The sequence below is a fragment of the Oncorhynchus gorbuscha genome, linkage group LG07, assembly GCF_021184085.1.
Source record: "Oncorhynchus gorbuscha isolate QuinsamMale2020 ecotype Even-year linkage group LG07, OgorEven_v1.0, whole genome shotgun sequence".
NCBI classification, from domain to species: domain Eukaryota; kingdom Metazoa; phylum Chordata; class Actinopteri; order Salmoniformes; family Salmonidae; genus Oncorhynchus; species Oncorhynchus gorbuscha.
In genome coordinates this window covers 76,395,667-76,416,390 of record NC_060179.1, presented here as the reverse complement: position 1 = coordinate 76,416,390, position 20,724 = coordinate 76,395,667, and the positions used below count along the sequence as shown (strand labels likewise).

At 40.4% G+C, this 20,724-nt stretch overlaps 1 protein-coding gene across 1 annotated transcript in view; it reads right to left on the bottom strand.

The window, feature by feature from the left end:
- The window catches only part of LOC124040368 (ribosomal protein S6 kinase alpha-2), a 45,040-nt gene that overhangs the window by 10,406 nt on the left and 13,910 nt on the right, over positions 1–20,724 (bottom strand). The window contains exons 5-15 of the mRNA XM_046357504.1: positions 20,427–20,506; positions 17,289–17,395; positions 15,658–15,695; positions 15,372–15,514; positions 8,665–8,735; positions 8,424–8,512; positions 7,510–7,574; positions 6,992–7,094; positions 5,513–5,646; positions 2,256–2,381; positions 1,226–1,315 (exon numbers count right to left, since the gene is read on the bottom strand). Coding sequence (XP_046213460.1) covers positions 1,226–1,315; positions 2,256–2,381; positions 5,513–5,646; positions 6,992–7,094; positions 7,510–7,574; positions 8,424–8,512; positions 8,665–8,735; positions 15,372–15,514; positions 15,658–15,695; positions 17,289–17,395; positions 20,427–20,506 — 1,046 coding nt within the window. The remainder of the gene's footprint in view (positions 1–1,225; positions 1,316–2,255; positions 2,382–5,512; positions 5,647–6,991; positions 7,095–7,509; positions 7,575–8,423; positions 8,513–8,664; positions 8,736–15,371; positions 15,515–15,657; positions 15,696–17,288; positions 17,396–20,426; positions 20,507–20,724) is intronic.

Sequence of the window (20,724 nt, the reverse complement as noted above, 5' to 3'; positions counted from 1 at the left end):
GTTGCTTCAATATATCCACATAATTTTCATCCCTCATGATACCATCTATTTTGTGAAGTGCATCAGTCCCTCCTGCAGTAAAGCATCTCCACAACATGATGCTGCCACCCCCGTGCTTCACGGTTGGGATGGTGTCTTCGGTTTGCACGCCTCCCCCTTTTTCCTCCAAACATAACGATGGTCATTATGGCCAAACAGTTCTATTTATGTTTCATCAGACCAGAGGACATTTCTCCAAAAAGTATGATCTTTGTCCTCATGTGCAGTTGCAAACAGTAGTCTGGCATTTTTATGGTGGTTTTGGAGCAGTGGCTTCTTCCTTGCTGAGCGGCTTTTCAGGTTATGTTGATATAGAACTCTTTTTACTATGGATATACACTTTTGTACCGGCTTCCTCCAGCATCTTCACAAGGTCCTTTGCTGTTGTTCTGGTTTTGAGTTGCACTTTTAGCACCAAAGTACATTCATCTCTAGGAGACAGAACGCGTCCCCTTCCTGAGCTGTATGACAGATGAGTGGTCCCATGGTGTTTATACTTGCGTACTATTGTTTGTACAGATGAACGTGGTACCTTCATTTACATTTACATTTAAGTCATTTAGCAGGCGTTTGGAAATTGCTCCCAAGAATGAACCAGAATTGTGGAGGTCTACAATTTTTTTCTGAGGTCTTGGCTGATTTTCCCATGATGTCAAACAAAGAGGCACTGAGTTTGAAGGTAGGCCTCGAAATACATCCATAGGTACACCTCCAGTTGACTCAATATATGTCAATTAGCCTATCAGAAGCTTCTAAAGCCATGACAGCTTTTTCTGGAATTTGTCAAGCTGTTTAAAGGCACAGTTAACTTAGTGTATGTAAACTTCTGACCCACTGGAATTGTGATACAGTGAATTATAAATTAAATAGTCTGTAAACAATTGTTGGAAAAATTACTTGCGTCATGCACAAAGTAGATGTACTAACCGACTTGCCAAAACTATAGTTTATTAACAAGAAATTTGAAGAGTGGTTGAAAAACAAGTTTTAATGACTCCTACCTAAGTATATGTAAACTTACGACTTCAACTGTAGAAGATAAAATGAAATATTCGGGTCAGTGAAAATTCAATGAAGTTTGCAGGGGCACATTTTTCCTTAGGTATGCAAACTGGCAAGGTTCTCTGCCCTCATGGGGGGCTTTCAGCATGTGCGTGTGTATGGGAGTCATTGAACGATGACATACATCCTTCAGCGTGATGATGTTTGGATGCTGCCCGTATCTCAACAGAATCTCAATTTCCTCAGATGGATCTTTCTTAACTCTGTCGATGATCTGAAAGAGACACCCCCCCATGTTAAATTACAACTGCTTGGTTCCCTCATGATAAAATGTGTAACTCAGAGCATCGTCTGCACAACATACAGAATCATTGTCGCTGCGTGAATCATCCTAAGGGAAACTATATTATAGTTGAAAGGCTTATAGTTGTTGAAGTGCAATGGGTAGCCTATATAGAGTACATCACAAGACTGCAATTATTAAAGGTCTTACATCAACCTGGAATCTTTGCAGTGATCGTAACGTCCCTTTGTTGTATATGCTGCTGTTTCATGTAACTGACGAGCCGTGAAAAGAATGACCTTCTCTAAGAATGATAAACTATCTATACATAAACATTCCCCTTGAAAAGAATGACCTTCTCTAAGAATGATAAACTATCTATACATAAACATTCCCCTTGAAAAGAATGACCTTCTCTAAGAATGATAAACTATCTATACATAAACATTCCCCTTGAAAAGAATGACCTTCTCTAAGAATGATAAACTATCTATACATAAACATTCCCCTTGAAAAGAATGACCTTCTCTAAGAATGATAAACTATCTATACATAAACATTCCCCTTGAAAAGAATGACCTTCTCTAAGAATGATAAACTATCTACACATAAACATTCCCCTTGAAAAGAATGACCTTCTCTAAGAATGATAAACTATCTATACATAAACATTCCCCTTGAAAAGAATGACCTTCTCTAAGAATGATAAACCATCTATACATAAACATTCCCCTTGAAAAGAATGACCTTCTCTAAGAATGATAAACTATCTATACATAAACATTCCCCTTGAAAAGAATGACCTTCTCTAAGAATGATAAACTATCTATACATAAACATTCCCCTTGAAAAGAATGACCTTCTCTAAGAATGATAAACTATCTATACATAAACATTCCCCTTGAAAAATCTACCCATACGGTTCACTTACTTTGACAGCATATTCAACACTGGTGATTTTGTGGATGCATCGTTTGCAGACAGAGTACGCCCCCAAGCCCACCTCCTCCTTTACCTCATACCCATCTGTGAAATGGATGTTGGTCCCATGAAGTTGCTGAAATGACAAACATGTCCAGCCATCACAAATACGTTTAAGCATATTTTACATAAAAGCCGTTGGTCATAATCATGCTCCAGTAAGCTTGTCAACAGACTTCCTTACTCTTCGCTCATGTTATAATCCTGCTCTGGCAGACTAGGGAATCCATCAGTCCTTCTATAAGCCTCAGACATATCCAGGGGAAGCCTATTTCATATGCAAAATGGAGCATACTAGTTTTCAAAACAGATCTACCATAGCTATCAAATGATTCCCCTGGTAAGAATGGTCCTTGAAGAACATTCTAGGTGAACAGTGTTTCTGCCTGAGTGCACTTTGGTTGCATTTCTCCTTTCTCTTGTGATGTATCACTTTACATGTGGAGATTTAGGAAGTGTTCTTCTTTCATGGCTGTATGTCAAATCACAAACGAGAGCAAGAAAAGTGAACTGAAAATGTGAATGTACTACAGTAATAGTCTATCATGGTTTCACACATCACTATAGTAATAGTCTATCATGGTTTCACACATCACTACAGTAATAGTCTATCATGGTTTCACACATCACTACAGTAATAGTCTATCATGGTTTCACACATCACTACAGTAATAGTCTATCATGGTTTCACACATAATATAATAATAATATATGCCATTTAGCAGACGCTTTTATCCAAAGCGACTTACAGTCATGTGTGCATACATTCTACGTATGGGTGGTCCCGGGGATCGAACCCACTACCCTGGCGTTACAAGCGCCATGCTCTACCACACATCACTACAGTAATAGTCTATCATGGTTTCACACATCACTACAGTAATAGTCTATCATGGTTTCACACATCACTACAGTAATAGTCTATCATGGTTTCACACATCACTACAGTAATAGTCTATCATGGTTTCACACATCACTACAGTAATAGTCTATCATTGTTTCACACATCACTACAGTAATAGTCTATCATGGTTTCACACATCACTACAGTAATAGTCTATCATGGTTTCACACATCACTACAGTAATAGTCTATCATGGTTTCACACATCACTACAGTAATAGTCTATCATGGTTTCACACATCACTACAGTAATAGTCTATCATGGTTTCACACATCACTACAGTAATAGTCTATCATGGTTTCACACATCACTACAGTAATAGTCTATCATGGTTTCACACATCACTACAGTAATAGTCTATCATGGTTTCACACATTCACCTTCTGTTCTGCAGGACATTCCATGCAAGTCTATTGTGTTCTATGAGAGATGTTGGCTCATTCATCCACACTGCAGCAGCTTCTAACCTCACTTGTTCAATACAATGGAAAAAGCAGAGGATCAAAATGTTCCCAGAGCGTTGCCACGGCAGAGCGCACATGGCCATGATGTCATCGAGGGAACTATGTGCTACCACAAATCAATATGCTTTGCTGAGGCCTGAGGGCACTGGGAGGCCTTTCTGGTGAGTGACTTTCTCACTCAGGTATGAACCATCTGGTAGAATCAGTTATGCTGTTATTCATGTGAGTGGATGTGTTGTTGTGCGCAGCAGGACATGAGAGGCCTTCTCTGGAGCAGTGGCTGAGATGGTTGAAACAGAAGACCATGGGGTTCACCTCCATCTCACCACTGTCACCACGTAAAATACATTGAATTCATCAGATGCTGTTTTTTATGTAACAAGGCAAGTCAGTTAGTCTTATTTACAATGACGGCCTACCGGGGAACAGTGGGCTAACTGCCTTGTTCGGGAGCAGAAAAACAAATGTTTTACCTTTTAAGCTCAGGGATTCGATCCAGAAACCTTTTGGTTATTGGCCCAATGCTCTAACCACTAGGCTACCTGCTACCCCAAGGTAAGGGTGGTAGTTGATACTAAGCTGATAGGTCAGATAAGGGTGGTAGTTGATACTTAGCTGATAGGTCAGGTAAGGGTGGTAGTTGATACTAAGCTGATAGGTAAGGTAAGGGTGGTAGTTGATACTTAGCTGATAGGTCAGGTAAGGGTGGTAGTTGATACTAAGCTGATAGGTCAGGTAAGGGTGGTAGTTGATACTAAGCTGATAGGTAAGGTAAGGGTGGTAGTTGATACTAAGCTGATAGGTCAGGTAAGGGTGGTAGTTGATACTAAGCTGATAGGTCAGGTAAGGGTGGTAGTTGATACTAAGCTGATAGGTCAGGTAAGGGTGGTAGTTGATACTAAGCTGATAGGTCAGGTAAGGGTGGTAGTTGATACTAAGCTGATAGGTCAGGTAAGGGTGGTAGTTGAGACTAAGCTGATAGGTCAGGTAAGGGTGGTAGTTGAGACTAAGCTGATAGGTCAGGTAAGGGTGGTAGTTGATACTAAGCTGATAGGTCAGGTAAGGGTGGTAGTTGATACTAAGCTGATAGGTCAGGTAAGGGTGGTAGTTGATACTAAGCTGATAGGTCAGGTAAGGGTGGTAGTTGATACTAAGCTGATAGGTCAGGTAAGGGTGGTAGTTGATACTAAGCTGATAGGTCAGGTAAGGGTGGTAGTTGATACTAAGCTGATAGGTCAGGTAAGGGTGGTAGTTGATACTAAGCTGATAGGTCAGGTAAGGGTGGTAGTTGATACTAAGCTGATAGGTCAGGTAAGCCATACACATATAGTCCAAAGGAAAGAGGTCTCCCTGAAGCACCAAAAAAAGATATCAATTATTCATATGAATGATTTACATAAAGCAGATAATCAGAAAAGACCATTGAATATGAGATGTTTTGATGTTTGATAGGCCTTTAATTCCTTTACTCAACACTTTCTGTGAAAGTCGTTAATCTTATGTATTCTGATGTTATGCTGGGACATCCCCATGAGGTTCCTTCCTTATATCATATTGATTTCTTCTTTCTTCTACATACAGAGTTTCAAAACAAGGCTTGATATTCCCCTTGAAGTTGAGACTATAGAGACACCAACGTCCATTTGGTGGTTACATTTAATTCATGGAAAATTGAAAAAATATATAAAAAGACAATTGCCTGAAGGATGTCATATTATCTAAAAAATATTGATATTTTTGATTGTTTCAAATATTCCTTTGAGTATTTAATAAGTTTATATGGTTGATTGAGGAGCTGTATACCTGAGTTGATTAGTCCTCTCCCTCTAGCATACTCACTTGTACAATAGGGTTGACTGTTGAGTTCTGCTGTATTTCAGCAATGGACTGGTCCTGGTCCAGATTAGTGGCCACGAAGCTGAACCCTCTGAAGAGCTGGTGTGTGTTGTCACTGGGAGGGATGCCAGGCGAGTCTGATGGGAGAAGGTGACAGATGGTACAGAACCTGTTACAACCTCGACTGTCTGATGGGAGAACAGGACAGACATGGGAACTTGGACATATTAGCAACTGGAAATACATTACATCAGTTGAGTTAATTGTAGTGTACAGATGTGGCCTATAGGGTCTTTTTTATTATTATTATTTAACCTTTATGTACAGCTACAGCTACTGACTTTGCATACCAGCAGCTGATATATGAGGTTAAATATTGGTACTTTTGTACCAAATTTCCTTTGCACATGGACTAGGATTAATTGAGTACGTTTACATGCACACTAATAATTCAACATTCAACTGATTATGGCGGAAGGCCAAATATAGCATTATAGTGTAGGCCAAATAGTCCCATTGAGTAAACACCTTACTCTGCTCATCTTAAATCGTCATAAAGTCATAATGGAAGTAAGCACACAGCGATTAAAACACCTGGTTTTCTGAGCACTCTTTCAAATGATTAGGACATGTAAATGCTTTAAATCAGAGTTATACTGTAGCAGTGGATTTGATATGGCCATGTGTTAGCATGAGCAGCATGAGCTGCCTTCTTTTGCGCTGTGAGAGTGAAGTGAGTTTGGAAAAACTTCTGAATGGTTTTCACATATAAACGTTATATGTCCGAACTCAGAATCAAATATGCTTTAGAGAAATAACATGGTAGAACGTTCATTCTGATTGGTTATTTTCTGCATTTATTTAAGTCCCACCAGGAAGTCTGATTTCAGATGTGACCATGGAAACAGGATTATTAGGAAAATCGATCTTCTTAAAAAGGCATGCAAACGTTTAAGTCAAACTATTATATTAATCTGATTATTAACAATAATCATATTATTGTGTGCATGTAACTGCACTCATTGAATGATATAATCATTTCAGAGGGTTGTGGCTGGTTGACTTTGTTGATATGGAAGTGTACTTTATGTCGATATAAAAGAGGGGGTTATTTGTCAGTAATTTAATAGCAAATTGATGTCAGTTTGTGTGTGGAACACAGATGCATGGAGAAATTATTATTTTGAGTAAACAGCATAACAGAGAAGCAAACAGCATGAAATGAAACATAACGATTAATGAAATTATGTGGCAACATCCCACACACACACACACACACACACACACACACACACACACACACACACACACACACACACACACACACACACACACACACACACACACACACACACACACACACACACACACACACACACACACACACACACACACACACACACACACACACACACACACACACACACACTCACACCACACACGCCAATGGGCTGAACTACTTCACCTACAATTACTAATCACCTGTTGGTGTGCGGGAGGTGAATTCGGGGTCAAAGTGGAAGGTGTCTTCTGGCCTGCCCACTGCTGGTTTGAATGGAGGCTTGATCTCTCTTCTGTAAAGCTTCTGTGGTTTCACCATGAGGGGAAAGGTAAAATGCTACTTTAATTTTTCCATTTAGTATTGAGCTACATTTAATCCATGGTGATTTGGTATCTCTTTGTTTGATCTGTTAGTATGGCAACCAAAAACCAAAACAAGGTAAGAGAAATAGGTCAGTGACTTCTGAGAGTAAAAATAGATTATGTTTCAACCCAAATACTGTACAGAAAATTGTCCTCTTGTAAAGAATCAATTATCAATTATCTTGTTTTCTTCCCTCTCTACTCAGTAGGTACAAAGTCTGAGGTAAAATACCTTCACTTCTTGTATGAAAGTACAACAATCCAAAGGAAATCCTCAGGACATATCAAAAAGCAATGGATGGTCATCTTTGCCTTTAATGATTTCTAGAAAAGGTTACGAGAAGCATTGTACTCACATTCCAATCTATATTTCCAAAGAAATTATGCCTTTTAATCTCCTCGACTCCATCTGGTCCAGCACCTAACAGTAAAATACACCAGGACATTTAGATTGAATACTCTTTTTAGCTTCACTGGGCTGTAAATTTCTCACTTACTAAAATTCTATCTCAAGTATCTCTGCTCTTTCAGTGAGAATATGGGGTATTATGGGTAATATTAGCTACACTCTCTTGACCATTTTATTTAACTAGGGTCTCCGGTGGTGGCTACATAACATATAAGCCCTATGCAGTAATGCATAAAGGCTCACATACACGCCTTATAAAGGCTCACATTCCTGCCTTATAAAGGCTCATATTCATGCTTTATAAAGTCTCATATTCATGCCTTATAAAGGCTCATATTCATGCTTTATAAAGTCTCATATACATGCCTTATAAAGGCTCATATTCATCCTTATATACATGTCTTATAAAGGCTCATATACATGCCTTATAAAGGCTCACATTCATGCCTTATAAAGGCTCATATACATGTCTTATAAAGGCTCATATACATGTCTTATAAAGGCTCATATAGATGCATATAACACATATAACCTCTCAGCTTTAGGTAAATTACGACTAATATTTCCCGTAATGATACATAAAGAATGACTCCGGCTTGAAGAGGTCTCGGTGAATTTACTCTCCATCTTATAAATCACGGAGGAAGTGATTCATATGACTATATTCAGTCCCACCACTGGTCAACCAGCTTCCACCGATGGGTAAGAGAAAATCCTGAGATTCAGATTTCAATGCTGTCTACTGTGTCCCATTTAATAAATGAGAAAAGATTGATCTAATGCTGTAAATTTGTCTTCCAATTGATAAATAGAATGGATCATGTGAAAAGACACATTTTAGTAATGCTCTTGACTACATACCTAATCTATTGGCAGGATTTCTTTTGAAGAGGGCCCGTATTAGACTTTGCACCTCTGGGCTTAAGAATTGCGGCATGCCAAGTTTTGCCCTACAAAACAGGAAAAAAAAGTTATTTCACAGAAAATAATATTATTTCATATATAGTCTTGTATTTATAAGGGATCCCCATTAGCTGTTGGCAAGGCAGCAGCTACTCTTCCTGGGGTAGTTGTCATAGACATTGTCAGTATAGTATCTTACTTCAGTATCAGGACCATTGTTTCCTTGCGGTCTTTGCCTTGAAATGGTAGAGATCCTGTCAGCATTTCAAACTGAAATCAAAGATAAACAATGTCAGTCAGGAAATTTACAAATCAATCTCATGTATTTCACCACAATTTGAACAGCTTCTACTTACATTTAGATTGACACTCTTAATCCAGAGTGATTTACAGTAGTGAGGACATACATTTTCATACTGATCCCCTATGAGAATCAAACCCACAACCTTGGCGTTGCAAGCACCATCCTCTACCAACTGAGCTACAAAGAAAAGCTGTGAAAATGCTGAAAATACTACAATCAAACTGTTGTCATCAATTTCTTCAACCATTCAAATGAATGTGCAATAGCACTCAACTTTAAAAGCTTGCATTGATTCTAGCTCCTGTCCTTATGTCTCCCCTTATGTAACATTTAATCTACAGATGTAGGATCCTAATTTGATCACTCTTTTGCTTCATTATTTACATAAATTCACTGAAAACCCACACTAACACATGGTTACATTAACAGTATTGCACTTTTCATGTAGCCTACTTTTAGCCTAACCACCGATCAGGCAACATTATGGACATTAAAATCCTGTTGGTGCTAGATTATTTTGCTGTGACAATATAGGTCAAATTAGTATTCTACAGCTGTATGTGAGTGTGAATACAAATTCAAGCGGCCATGCTCACGTGTTGAGCATTAGATGGCTCAATGCTTTCTGACAATATAATCATCTGACAATACTTGAAACAAAGTCAATTTGCTGTGTGTGTGTTTGTGTGCCTCTGCTACATCATTGATTGATTCCTTGAAAACAATCCCCCACAGCCAGGGTGCCCTTATCAGTTTGAATTGAGCTCAACTCAGAATTCATTTACATAAATAAACCAGCTCTTCTCTGCTCTAGAGGAAATTCGATTTTCCTGTCTACATTATTTCTATTTTCATATGGTTCTCATACGTCAAGTGTTACAAAAAGACATTATAGTGCAATGACTTTTCATTTCCTGATTATTGCTGTACGAAATGAGGGAAGTTGAGGAGCTGCCCAGGTCTGCAGTGTCACAGATGACTCACAATTGCTGTTTGCTTTGAGGACGAGGTGTTTGGCATATCAAGTCAGGTAGTTATGCCAGACATCTTGGCTGGCTTAAATCACTATACTAGGGCATGATATAGGAAAAATTATATTTTCCAGCTACTACACATGCTCTTCTTCTAGCACTGCAGATGGAGAGCCAGGTGAAATCAGTAAGAGTGCCTGGTGCATTTCTTCAGAAGAGAGCAGAGCTTGTGTTATAAAATCAAATCAAAGTAAATGTTTTTGCGTGCACAGGATACAACAGGTGTAAACAGTCCAGTGAAATGCTTACTTTAAAGCTCTTCCTCAACAATGGACTGTTTAATATCAGAGGTAAGAAAATAGAAAATCCAGAATAGGATCCTTAAATAGAGCACAAAATCAATACTAGGCCCAAATTCTGTCCCTAAAAGGAATTAATTTGACAAGGTTTGTATTGATCTGGTTTTAATGTGAGACTGAAGTATTGAGCCTTGAAAATATTAGGGAAATATAAAGGAACTAGAGGCAGTCCCTTGTTCTTTAGAGAAAGTGGAGAACTAGAGGCAGTCCCTTGTTTTTTTTGCATTTTACTGCAGTGGGCTAAATCAAGGTCACACAGAGTGTTTCTTGGTAGTCTTACACAAATCTACTCTGAAACAAAAATATACACCTCACACACGGTTATGGGCTTAAAAAAAAGAAAACACCTGTCCATGTCCCGCTCACCGACCATAGTAGTGACTACCGAACGGCTCCTGACTCACTCATTGCTGCTGCTCATTGGACCCTATGATCACTCCGCTACAAAGCTGATGTCCCCTGGACTGTTTCGAGAACACGGTACCTCATTTTGTTTATCCCCAGCCTTGACCTCAGGTCCTGTATGTGCACAACTGACCCGCTCTGCCCATTCATCGCCATTTACCCGTTGTTGTCTTAGCTCGCCCGATCAACACCTCTGATTGCTTTATGCCTCTCTCTAATGTCAATATGCCTTGTCTACTGCTGCCTCGGTTAGTTCGTCTTGTTTTATTTCACTGTAGAGCCCTCAGTCCCGCTCAACATGCCTTAGATAGCTCTTTTGTCCCACCCCCCACACATGCGGAGACCTCACCTGGCTTAACTGGTACCACCAGAGACGAAACCTCTCTCATCATCACTCAACGCCTAGGTTTACCTCCACTGTACTCACATCCTACCATACCCTTGTCTGTACACTATGCCCTGAATCTATTCTACCATGCCCAGAAATCTTCTCCTTTTATTCTCTGTTCCCAAAGAACTAGACGACCAGTTCTTATATCCTTTAGCCGTACCCTCATCCTACTCATCCTCTGGTGATGTAGAGGTTAACCCAGGCCCTATAGACCCCAGCACCACACCTATTCCCCAGGAACTATCATTTGTTGACTTCTGTAACCGTAAAAACGTTGGTTTCATGCATGTCAGCATCAGAAGCCTCCTCCCTAAGTTTGTTTTATTCACTGCTGCAGCACACTCCGCCAACCCTGATGTCCTAGCCGTGTCTGAATCCTGGTTAGGAAGGACCAGAAATTCTCCAATTTCCATTCCCAACTCCAACATTTTCTGCCAAGATAGAACTGCCAAAGGGGGCGGAGATGCAATCTACTGCAGAGATAGTCTGCAGAGTTCTGCCATGCTATCCAGGTATGTGCCCAAACAGTTCGAGCTTCTACTTTTAAAAATCCACCTTTCCAGAAATACTGTTAGGTGACCTAAACTGGGATATGCTTACCACCCCAGTCAGTCATCCTTCAATCTAAGCTAGATGCCCTCGATCTCACAAAAGATCAAGGAACCTACCAGGTACAACTCTAAATCTGTAAACACGGGCACCCTCATAGATATCATCCTGACCAACCTGCCCTCTGCTGTCTTCAATCAGGATCTCAGTGATCACTGCCTCATTGCCTGCGTCCATAATGGGTCCGCGGTCAAACGACCACCCCTCATCACTGTCAAACGCTCCCTAAAACACTTCAGCGAGCAGGCCTTTCTAATTGACCTGGCCTGGGTATCCTGGAAGGATATTGACTTCATCCTGTCAGTAGAGGATGCCTTGTTATTCCTTACAAGTGCTTTCCTCACCATCTTAAATAAGCATGCCCCATTCAAAAAAGATTGAACTAAGAACTGATATAGCCCTTGGTTCACTCCAGACTTGACTGCCCTTGACAGGCACAAAAACATCCTGTGGCGTACTGCATTAGCATCGAATAGCCCCTGCGATATGCAACTTTTCAGGGAAGTTAGGAACCACTATACACAGTCAGTTAGGAAAGCAAAGGCTAGCTTTTTCAAACAGAAATGTGCATCCTGTAACACAAACTCCAAAGATTTCTGGGACACTAAAGTCCATGGAGAATAAGAGCACCTTCTCCCAGCTGCCCACTGCACTGAGGCTAGGAAACACTGTCACCACCGATAAATCCACGATAAGAATTTCAATAAGCATTTTTCTACGGCTGGTCATGCTTTCCACCTGGCTACCCCTACCCCGGCCAACAGCTCTGCACCTCCCGCAGCAACGTACCCAAGCCCCCCACCCGCTTCTCCTTCACCCAAATCCAGATAGCTGATGTTCTGAAAGAGCTGCAAAATCTGGACCCCCTACAAATCAGCTGAGATAGACAATCTGGAACCTCTCTTTCTACAATTATGTGCCGCAATTGTTGCAACCCTTATTACTAGCCTGTTCAACCTCTCTTTCATATCGTCTGAGATCCCTATAGATCGGAAAGCTGCCGCGGTCATCCCCCTCTACAGAGGGGAAGACACTCTAGACCCAAACTGTTACAGACATATATCTATCCTGCCCTGCCTTTCTTAAGTCTTCGAAAGCCAAGTTAGCAAACAGATCACCGACCATTTCGAATCCCACCGTACCTTCTCTGCTATGCAATCTGGTTTCTGAGCTGGTCATGGGTGCAACTCAGCCACGCTCAAGGTCCTAAACGATATCATAACCGCCATCGATAAGAGACAATATTGTGCATGTGTATTCATCGACCTTGACAAGGCTTTAAACTCTGTCAATCACCGCATTCTTATCGGAAGACTAAACAGCCTTGTTTTTCAAATGACTGCCTCGCCTGGTTCACCAACTACTTCTCAGATAGAGTTGTGTGTCAAATCGGAGGGCCTGTTGTCCGGACCTCTGGTAATCTCTATGGGGGTGCCACAGGGTTCAATTCTTGGGCTGACTCTTTTCTCTGTATATATCAATGATGTAACTCTTGCTGCTGGTGATTCTCTGATCCAACTCTACGCAGACGACACCATTCTGTATAATTCTAGCCATTCTTTGAACACTTTTCATAAATCTCCAGATGATCTTCAATGCATGACAACATGCCCTCCGTGGCCTCCAACTGCTCTTAAATGCTAGTAAAACTAAATGCATGCTCTTCAACCGATCGCTGCCCACACCCGCCCGCCCGACTAGCATCACTACTCTGTGCGGTTCTGACATAGAATATGTGGACAACTACAAATACCTAGGTGTCTGGTTAGACTATAAACTCTCCTTCCAGACTCTTTAAACATCTCCAATCGAAAATTAAATCTAGAATCGGCTTCCTATTCCACAACAAAGCCTCCTTCACTCATGCTGCTAAACATACCCTCGTAAAACTGACCATCCTACCGATCCTTGACTTCTGCGATGTCATTCACAAAATAGCCTCCCACACTCTACTCAGCAAATTGGATGTAGTCTATCACAGTACCATCCGTTTTGTCACCAAACACACCACTGCAAACTGTATGCTCTCGTTGGCTGGCCCTCGCTACATATTCATCTCCAATCCCACTGGCTCCAGCTCATCGATAAGTCTTTGCTAGGTAAAGTCCCACCTTATCTCAGCTCACTGGTCACCATAGCAACACCCACCCATAGTACATGCTCCAGCAGGTATATTTCACTGGTCACCACCAAAGCCAACTCCTCCTTTGGCCGCCTTCCCTTCCAGTTCTTTGCTGCCAATGACTGGAACAAATTGTAAAAATCACTGAAGCTGGAGACTTATATCTCCATCACTAACTTTAAGCATCAGCTGTCAGAGCAGCTTACCAATCACTGCCGCTGCACACAGCCCATCTGTAAATAGCCCACTCAACAACCTCATCCCCATATTGTCATTTATTTTTGCTTATTTGCACCCCAGTATCTCTACTTGTACATCATCCTCTGCACATCTATCACTCCAGTGTTAATGCTAAATTGTAATTATTTCGTCACTATGGTCTATTTATTGCCTTACCTCCCTAATCTTACTACATTTGCACACACTGTATATAGATTTTTCTAGTGTGTTATTGACTGTATGTTTGTTTATCCCATGTGTAACTCTGTGTTGTTGTTTTTGCCACACTGCTTTGCTTTATCTTGGCCAGGTCGCAGTTGTAAATGAGAACTTGTTCTCAACTGGCCTACCTGGTTAAATAAAGGTGAAAAAATAAAAAATAAAAGATTTAGAGTTGAAATGTATTCATGTTTGATTTTGCATCCCAGTATTACACATCACAGAAGACTGAAATATAACAAAACCGATTGATATAAAAACACCGGATTTGACTGTTTAAAAAATAATAATGTTTATTTATTATGGAATAATGAAAAGGATGATTAACATTCCACCCATGAGACCACTAGAGGGCGATTTGGTCATTTGACCGCAGCTACAGGTAGTTGAGTTATGTGTGGATTAGTGAGCAGCAACCTGATTATAGCATGTCTGGCTCTATTCAATCCGCATTCATCTTGTAATTTAAGAGGACTGAAGAGATTAATGTATGACGGATTAGTAGTGGACTACTACCATACCCGTATGCATAGTCATTATTATGCATCTTTTGTGTGATGCATTAAGATCCACATTTGGAGTATACAGATGTACTATCTTAATTTGACCAGTTTCCCACAGCAGGAATACAATCCTGCAGCAACAGGATATGTGAATTATTATGTGGATTATAATTAATGGGAAGTAGAAAGCAAGTATGAGGGCTTGCGCACAGTCTACAACGAAAGGCGGCCAGTGCGTTGGAGAGAACATATCTGTAAAGAGTTCAAAGAGTACTCATACTCAAAACCACGAGGAGGAATACCCCAAGGAAGCCAAGATGCAAAAATAATATCATTAATTTAATATATGCTCAAAAAAATACAAAAAGTGAAAATGCAAAGTGCTAATACAAAATGAAAAGGAACAGTTATTTATTTAAGGTTTTGAGGTCGATTATAATTAATGTATATTTTTATATAATTGATACATTTTTCGTTAGGGCAAATCAAGTCTAAAATGTGGAAATCAAGTCTAAAAAGTGGAAAATACAAACTTTAGAAGCCTTTTTAAACCTGGAAAACACTACAAATTTGCAGTTCCTGCTGTGAAGGAGAATTTTCTGCAACAACAAAGTGATCAAATTAAGATACCACATCTGGTCGTACAGGCTGTATGCGTAGTGCTACATCCACATACTGGATGCAAGCATAATTTTACTATATTAAACTCTGCCCTGGAGATTGTGTTGCAGCAACATTGTAGCCAACCAATAGCTATAGTATGTGTGTAAATCATTATCAAAAGAAAGGGAGGGGGGTCCATACCATTAAGACGCCAAATGACCACCAGTCAGCACTCTGTGTATGTCCTCTTCTGTTGACCACCTCAGGGGCCATGTACTCTATCGTCCCGCAGAAGGAGTACGCTCGCTTGTCATGGTCTGTTGCCTCTTTACTCAGCCCGAAATCTAAAACAAAGGGACTGATGTTAAAGACGGTGGAAAACAGCCATCAGCAATGCGCTTAATGTATTCAATGTAGAGGAGAGACAACTGCTATTCCAAGGGACTACTAACACTACTAATCTCTTTTCAAAACGGTTTTTAGTCACCTGTAATCTTGATGTGGCCCTCCTCGTCAAGAAGGATACTGTAGAGGGAAGGAATGTCACATCAATATACAGTATATCTGTATAATAGAAACACTGTATATAAAATATTTACACCTCTCTGCACAGTACATGTCACCCACACATTTATTGAGTGTTTGTTTGTTAGAACTAATGGATTTGTGCACAGCACACTGTGCCCTGGGTTGCTGTCATTAATCATCAACAGTAAAGCTGGGAATAACTTGCCCTTCAAAAAATGCAGCCCACTGCAAATCCACTGTGGCTCAGTTGGTAGAGCATGGTGCTTGCAATGCCAAGGTTGTGGGTTCAATTCCCATGGAGGACCAGTATCGGGAAAATTCTGTGCACTTGCTACTGTAACTCGCTCTGGATAAGAGTATGTACTAATGAAATATATTTTTGTAAATAAAATGAAACCTGTAAAGACTCGACACCTTCACGCATGAATTATTCCCATTGGAAAGGGAAATCAAGGAGCAGGCCGAGAGCTCTTTATTTCCTCTCATCAAATCCCCCTGAGAGCCAATTTACTAGTCCTGCATTCCACATTGTTAACATTGTTAACATGAAAAATAGAGGTTGATGGAAAAGTGGACACTTTTCACATCTCAGGAGCCTAAATGTTTCCTTGACTGATACATTTGGAGGTCATCAAACGTTTACATCAACTGTACAAGCCCTCTGATAGCACTTTCAGAATAAACAGAAGGATGTGCTCACGGAGAAGACAGACAGATGCTGCCTTGATTGCACCAGAGACATGTAGATGTTTTGATAGGCACAGAGAAAACAGACAGATGCTGCCTTGATTGCACCAGAGACATGTAGATGTTTTGATAGGCATGGAGAAGACAGACAGATGCTGCCTTGATTGCACCAGAGACATGTAGATGTTTTGATAGGCACGGAGAAGACAGACAGATGCTGCCTTGATTGCACCAGAGACATGTAGATGTTTTGATAGGCACAGAGAAAACAGACAGATGCTGCCTTGATTGCACCAGAGACATGTAGATGTTTTGATAGGCACGGAGAAGACAGACAGATGCTGCCTTGATTGCACCAGAGACATGTAGATGTTTTGATAGGCACGGAAGAAGACAGACAGATGCTGCCTTGATTGCACCAGAGACATGTAGATGTTTTGATAGGCACAGAGAAGACAGACAGATGCTGCCTTGATTGCACCAGAGACATGTAGATGTTTTGATAGGCACGGAGAAGACAGACAGATGCTGCCTTGATTGCACCAGAGACATGTAGATGTTTTGATAGGCACGGAGAAGACAGACAGATGCTCCCTTGATTGCACCAGAGACATGTAGATGTTTTGATAGGCACGGAGAAGGCAGCAACACAGAGCAGCAACCTTGTTTGAGCTCCTCGATCAGTATTATATGATATCAAATCAGACGGCGCTCCAGTAATCCAATGCAGTAATGGGCTTGGTCATTCCCAATCAGAATATTAATAAATCTCTGAGATGAAGAAACATGCATACATGCATTCACATGCATAAAAGCGGTACAATATATAGACCACAAAGGTTGTCTTTGAACAGAGAAGTAGTCTATGGCACTGTACAGTCAGTGGGTGTAGAAGTGTTTTACTTCTCTGGTTTGAGGTCTCTGTAGATGATGCCCAGACTGTGAAGGTGATCTAAGGCCAAGGCCAGCTCAGCCAGATAGAACTTCACATCCTCTTCAGTAAACATCACCTGCAAATGGACAAAGGAGAAAGACTACCAGTGACAGTCCATGAGTCATTGACAATATGCAAACAGTACACACATGATATATGATTGTGAACATGAAAGATCATCTTTTTAAAACCTAAGAGTAGCCTGATTGATGTGTTTTAAACAGATCAAATTTAACAGAGTGTTTTCCATTATTCCAATGTCAGGTAGCCTGAGCAAAACAAGAGCACTAGCCACAGATTGAACTCATATTGAAACTCATTAACTTGATCACAAAGCCAGCTGCTTGGAACCTCACCCAAAATATTTGCATTTAGGATGTCATAGAACCTTTGCCAAAGTTTCCTCAGTCAGAGCATGGGATTGTTGACTTCTCTCCTTGTTTACTACAGAGCTAATTTTAGCCACAGTAAGATTGATTCAGCTCCCAAATAGAATTTGTTTGGGGAATAAACCCTGCGGTGCCAAGGAGAAAATTGAATTGCCGTTAAAGTAACAAGATCCCGCCAGCACCCGTGCATCTGCTAGCTGCTCCAGATGACTGATTCCAAGACCAGCAGTAATTCATTCACATCTCAATTCCCACATGTCTCTCTGCCCAGTAGAGCACATTTAAATCCAAAGAGACAAATTGTTTACAGATTAAGTTCAACTTTATTCCAGTTGTTATCATTTACAGAATTGGTAGTAGTCACGATGACACAGCAGAGGCAGTCGTTTTAGGAAGAATGGGTGAATGGATGAATGCATTTACAAAGTTGGTGGTCTATTATCCGGGCGGCAGGTTGTTTTTGTTCTGCAATAATAATCTCCATCCCCTTAATCATGTGGTAAAACTCCCCTCAAGTACCCCAACAGTTCATTATATATGATCTGTTCCAGTAGGCCTACTAGCACACACGATTCAACCAATCAGGGGCTTGATGATCAGTTGACCAGGTGGATCAGGTGTGCCAGTTGGAAATGAACAAATAAGTAGAATGGCTGGGGGTACTCTAGGAGAGGTTTGGAAATATGAGTCACTGAATCAATAGTAAGATAAGCAAGAAAGCAAATTAAAGAAAATGCTTGTTTTTCCTCCAGTCCATCACAGGCATTGTTATCTATAATGTATTCATAATAGCGGTATTATTATATGGGCTAGTGTAGGGGTGGGCAATCATTTTTACTTGTGGGCCACATTGGGATTTCAAAATTCAACGGAGGGCTGCACATTGTTTTTAGGACCGATTTGTTTGTCCAAATCAATTTGTAGGCCAGAAAAAGGGTAGTTATTTGAAAATATATCGGTCTATTATCATTTCTACACACGTTCTATCTAGTTGTAGACCTTAACGTGTGGCCTGGAGTGTTTTGAACCCCCCCAAATATATATATTTTTTTATATATATATAAAAAATACTCACACTCGCCGCGGGCCAGTTTGAATTGGCTCGCGGGCCATGGTTTGACTATCCCTGGGTTAGTGGATCGATTCAGGAGTAATGAATCAACAGAACAGAGGAGATATTGTAATCTGACTGATAGGGACAGAGGTTGTTTCTGCAATGATGTGTGGCCCACTGGTGCAAACAGGCAATTAAGTTGAGTGAAAGAGCATGAGAAATGTCAAGATTAAATGACTGGTCAAAAATAATAATAATAAACCTGGGTTGTTCACTTGAAAACACTACACTGTTTATTACTGAAGTTCTTCTTTCAGCTCACTCTGTAAACAGTACATGGACATTCAGAGATGCTGAATAGCAAAGCCAATTAAGGCAAAACCAATATCATTCAGAGTGTGTTTGGACCCAATCATAGAGGCGGCAGGTAGCCTAGTGGTTAGAGCTTTGGGCCAGTTACCGAAAGGTTGCTGGATTGAATCACCGAGCTGACAATGTAAAAATGTGTTGTTCTGCCCCTGAACAAGGTAGGTAATCTACTGTTCCCTGGTTGGCTGACATTGTAAATAAGAATTTGTTCTTAATTGAATTGCCTAGTTAAATAAAGCTAAAAAAATCACCAGCCCATTCATTATTAAACACACACATTGACCAGGCTATTGATCACTGGGGGAAAGATGAAGCTACAACTGGAAATATACTTTACCTATTCAATCACAGCGACATGTGGACCTATTCAATCACAGCGACCTGTGGACCTATTCAATCACAGCGACATGTGCACCTATTCAATCACAGCGACATGTGGACCTATTCAATCACAGCAACATGTGCACCTATTCAATCACAGCAACATGTGCACCTATTCAATCACAGCGACATGTGCACCTATTCAATCACAGCGACATGTGCACCAAGAGACTTAGCATTCTAAATGTGCCCAAGTCAATTGGAGATTGATTGTGTGAACTGATTGCGTGAAATTTGATTAATGATGCAATAATTATAATCAATTATATTATAATCAGAGCGCTGCTGCTTTCTTGAAGCAACCTTTTAGGATTTGCTGTGGTGGCCGTCTGCAAAGTTGTTTCCGCGGGAAGCAAAAAGTCAAAATTACCATGACACAAGCTTAATTAAACGTAAAAGGCTTTGAAAATAAAATGATTGCGGTATGCTCAGTGTTCAGTTGACATTTCACAGAGATACTCTTGTTTTTGTCATTTACATTACATTTACATTTAAGTCATTTAGCAGACGCTCTTATCCAGAGCGACTTTGTCAGAACTCTTCTAAAAAGAACAGGAGATTTGCACTAATATGAAAACTGTATACTAAAATATGAAAATACCATGTCATGTCTCAAAATCGATATATATATCCTACTTCTATATTGTTTTATGCCCTCCGGATTTGAGAAGAAAGATGACGAGTTCAACTGTGAGCCCTATAATGTGGCCTCCATTCATTTAGTCATCCTAATATTGGCCATCCTACAAGGGTAACAACTCTAATAACTTTTGAACGGATTGTGATAGAGACATTCGTTTTTTTACCCATTGGTCAAAGGGTGTTTTTGATTGGACACAATACATCATGTGGTGATTGAATGTATTAATAAAACAGTGAATTAGGGAGCAGTAAGCCCTCACAGACTGACTGACCTCTTTGGAAAGCCGTGTGAAGAGGTCTCCCCCTCGGAGGAAGTCTAGAATCAGATACAACTTCCCTTCCGTCTGAAAGGCTGGGCCAAAACAACATCACAATGGTCACTCAACACATAGTATCCTTCGCTACATGACATGGAATAAAAGGAAAACACTCTAAATGTCAATCACACTTTTGTGAGAGGTTGCACTGCTTCAAGGCATGCGTGGCAAGGGAAATCTTTCTTTCCTGGTCTAATTTTGAGATAAACATGTAAATAGAAAAACAGATATGGTCTCCTCCTCTAGTATTGCT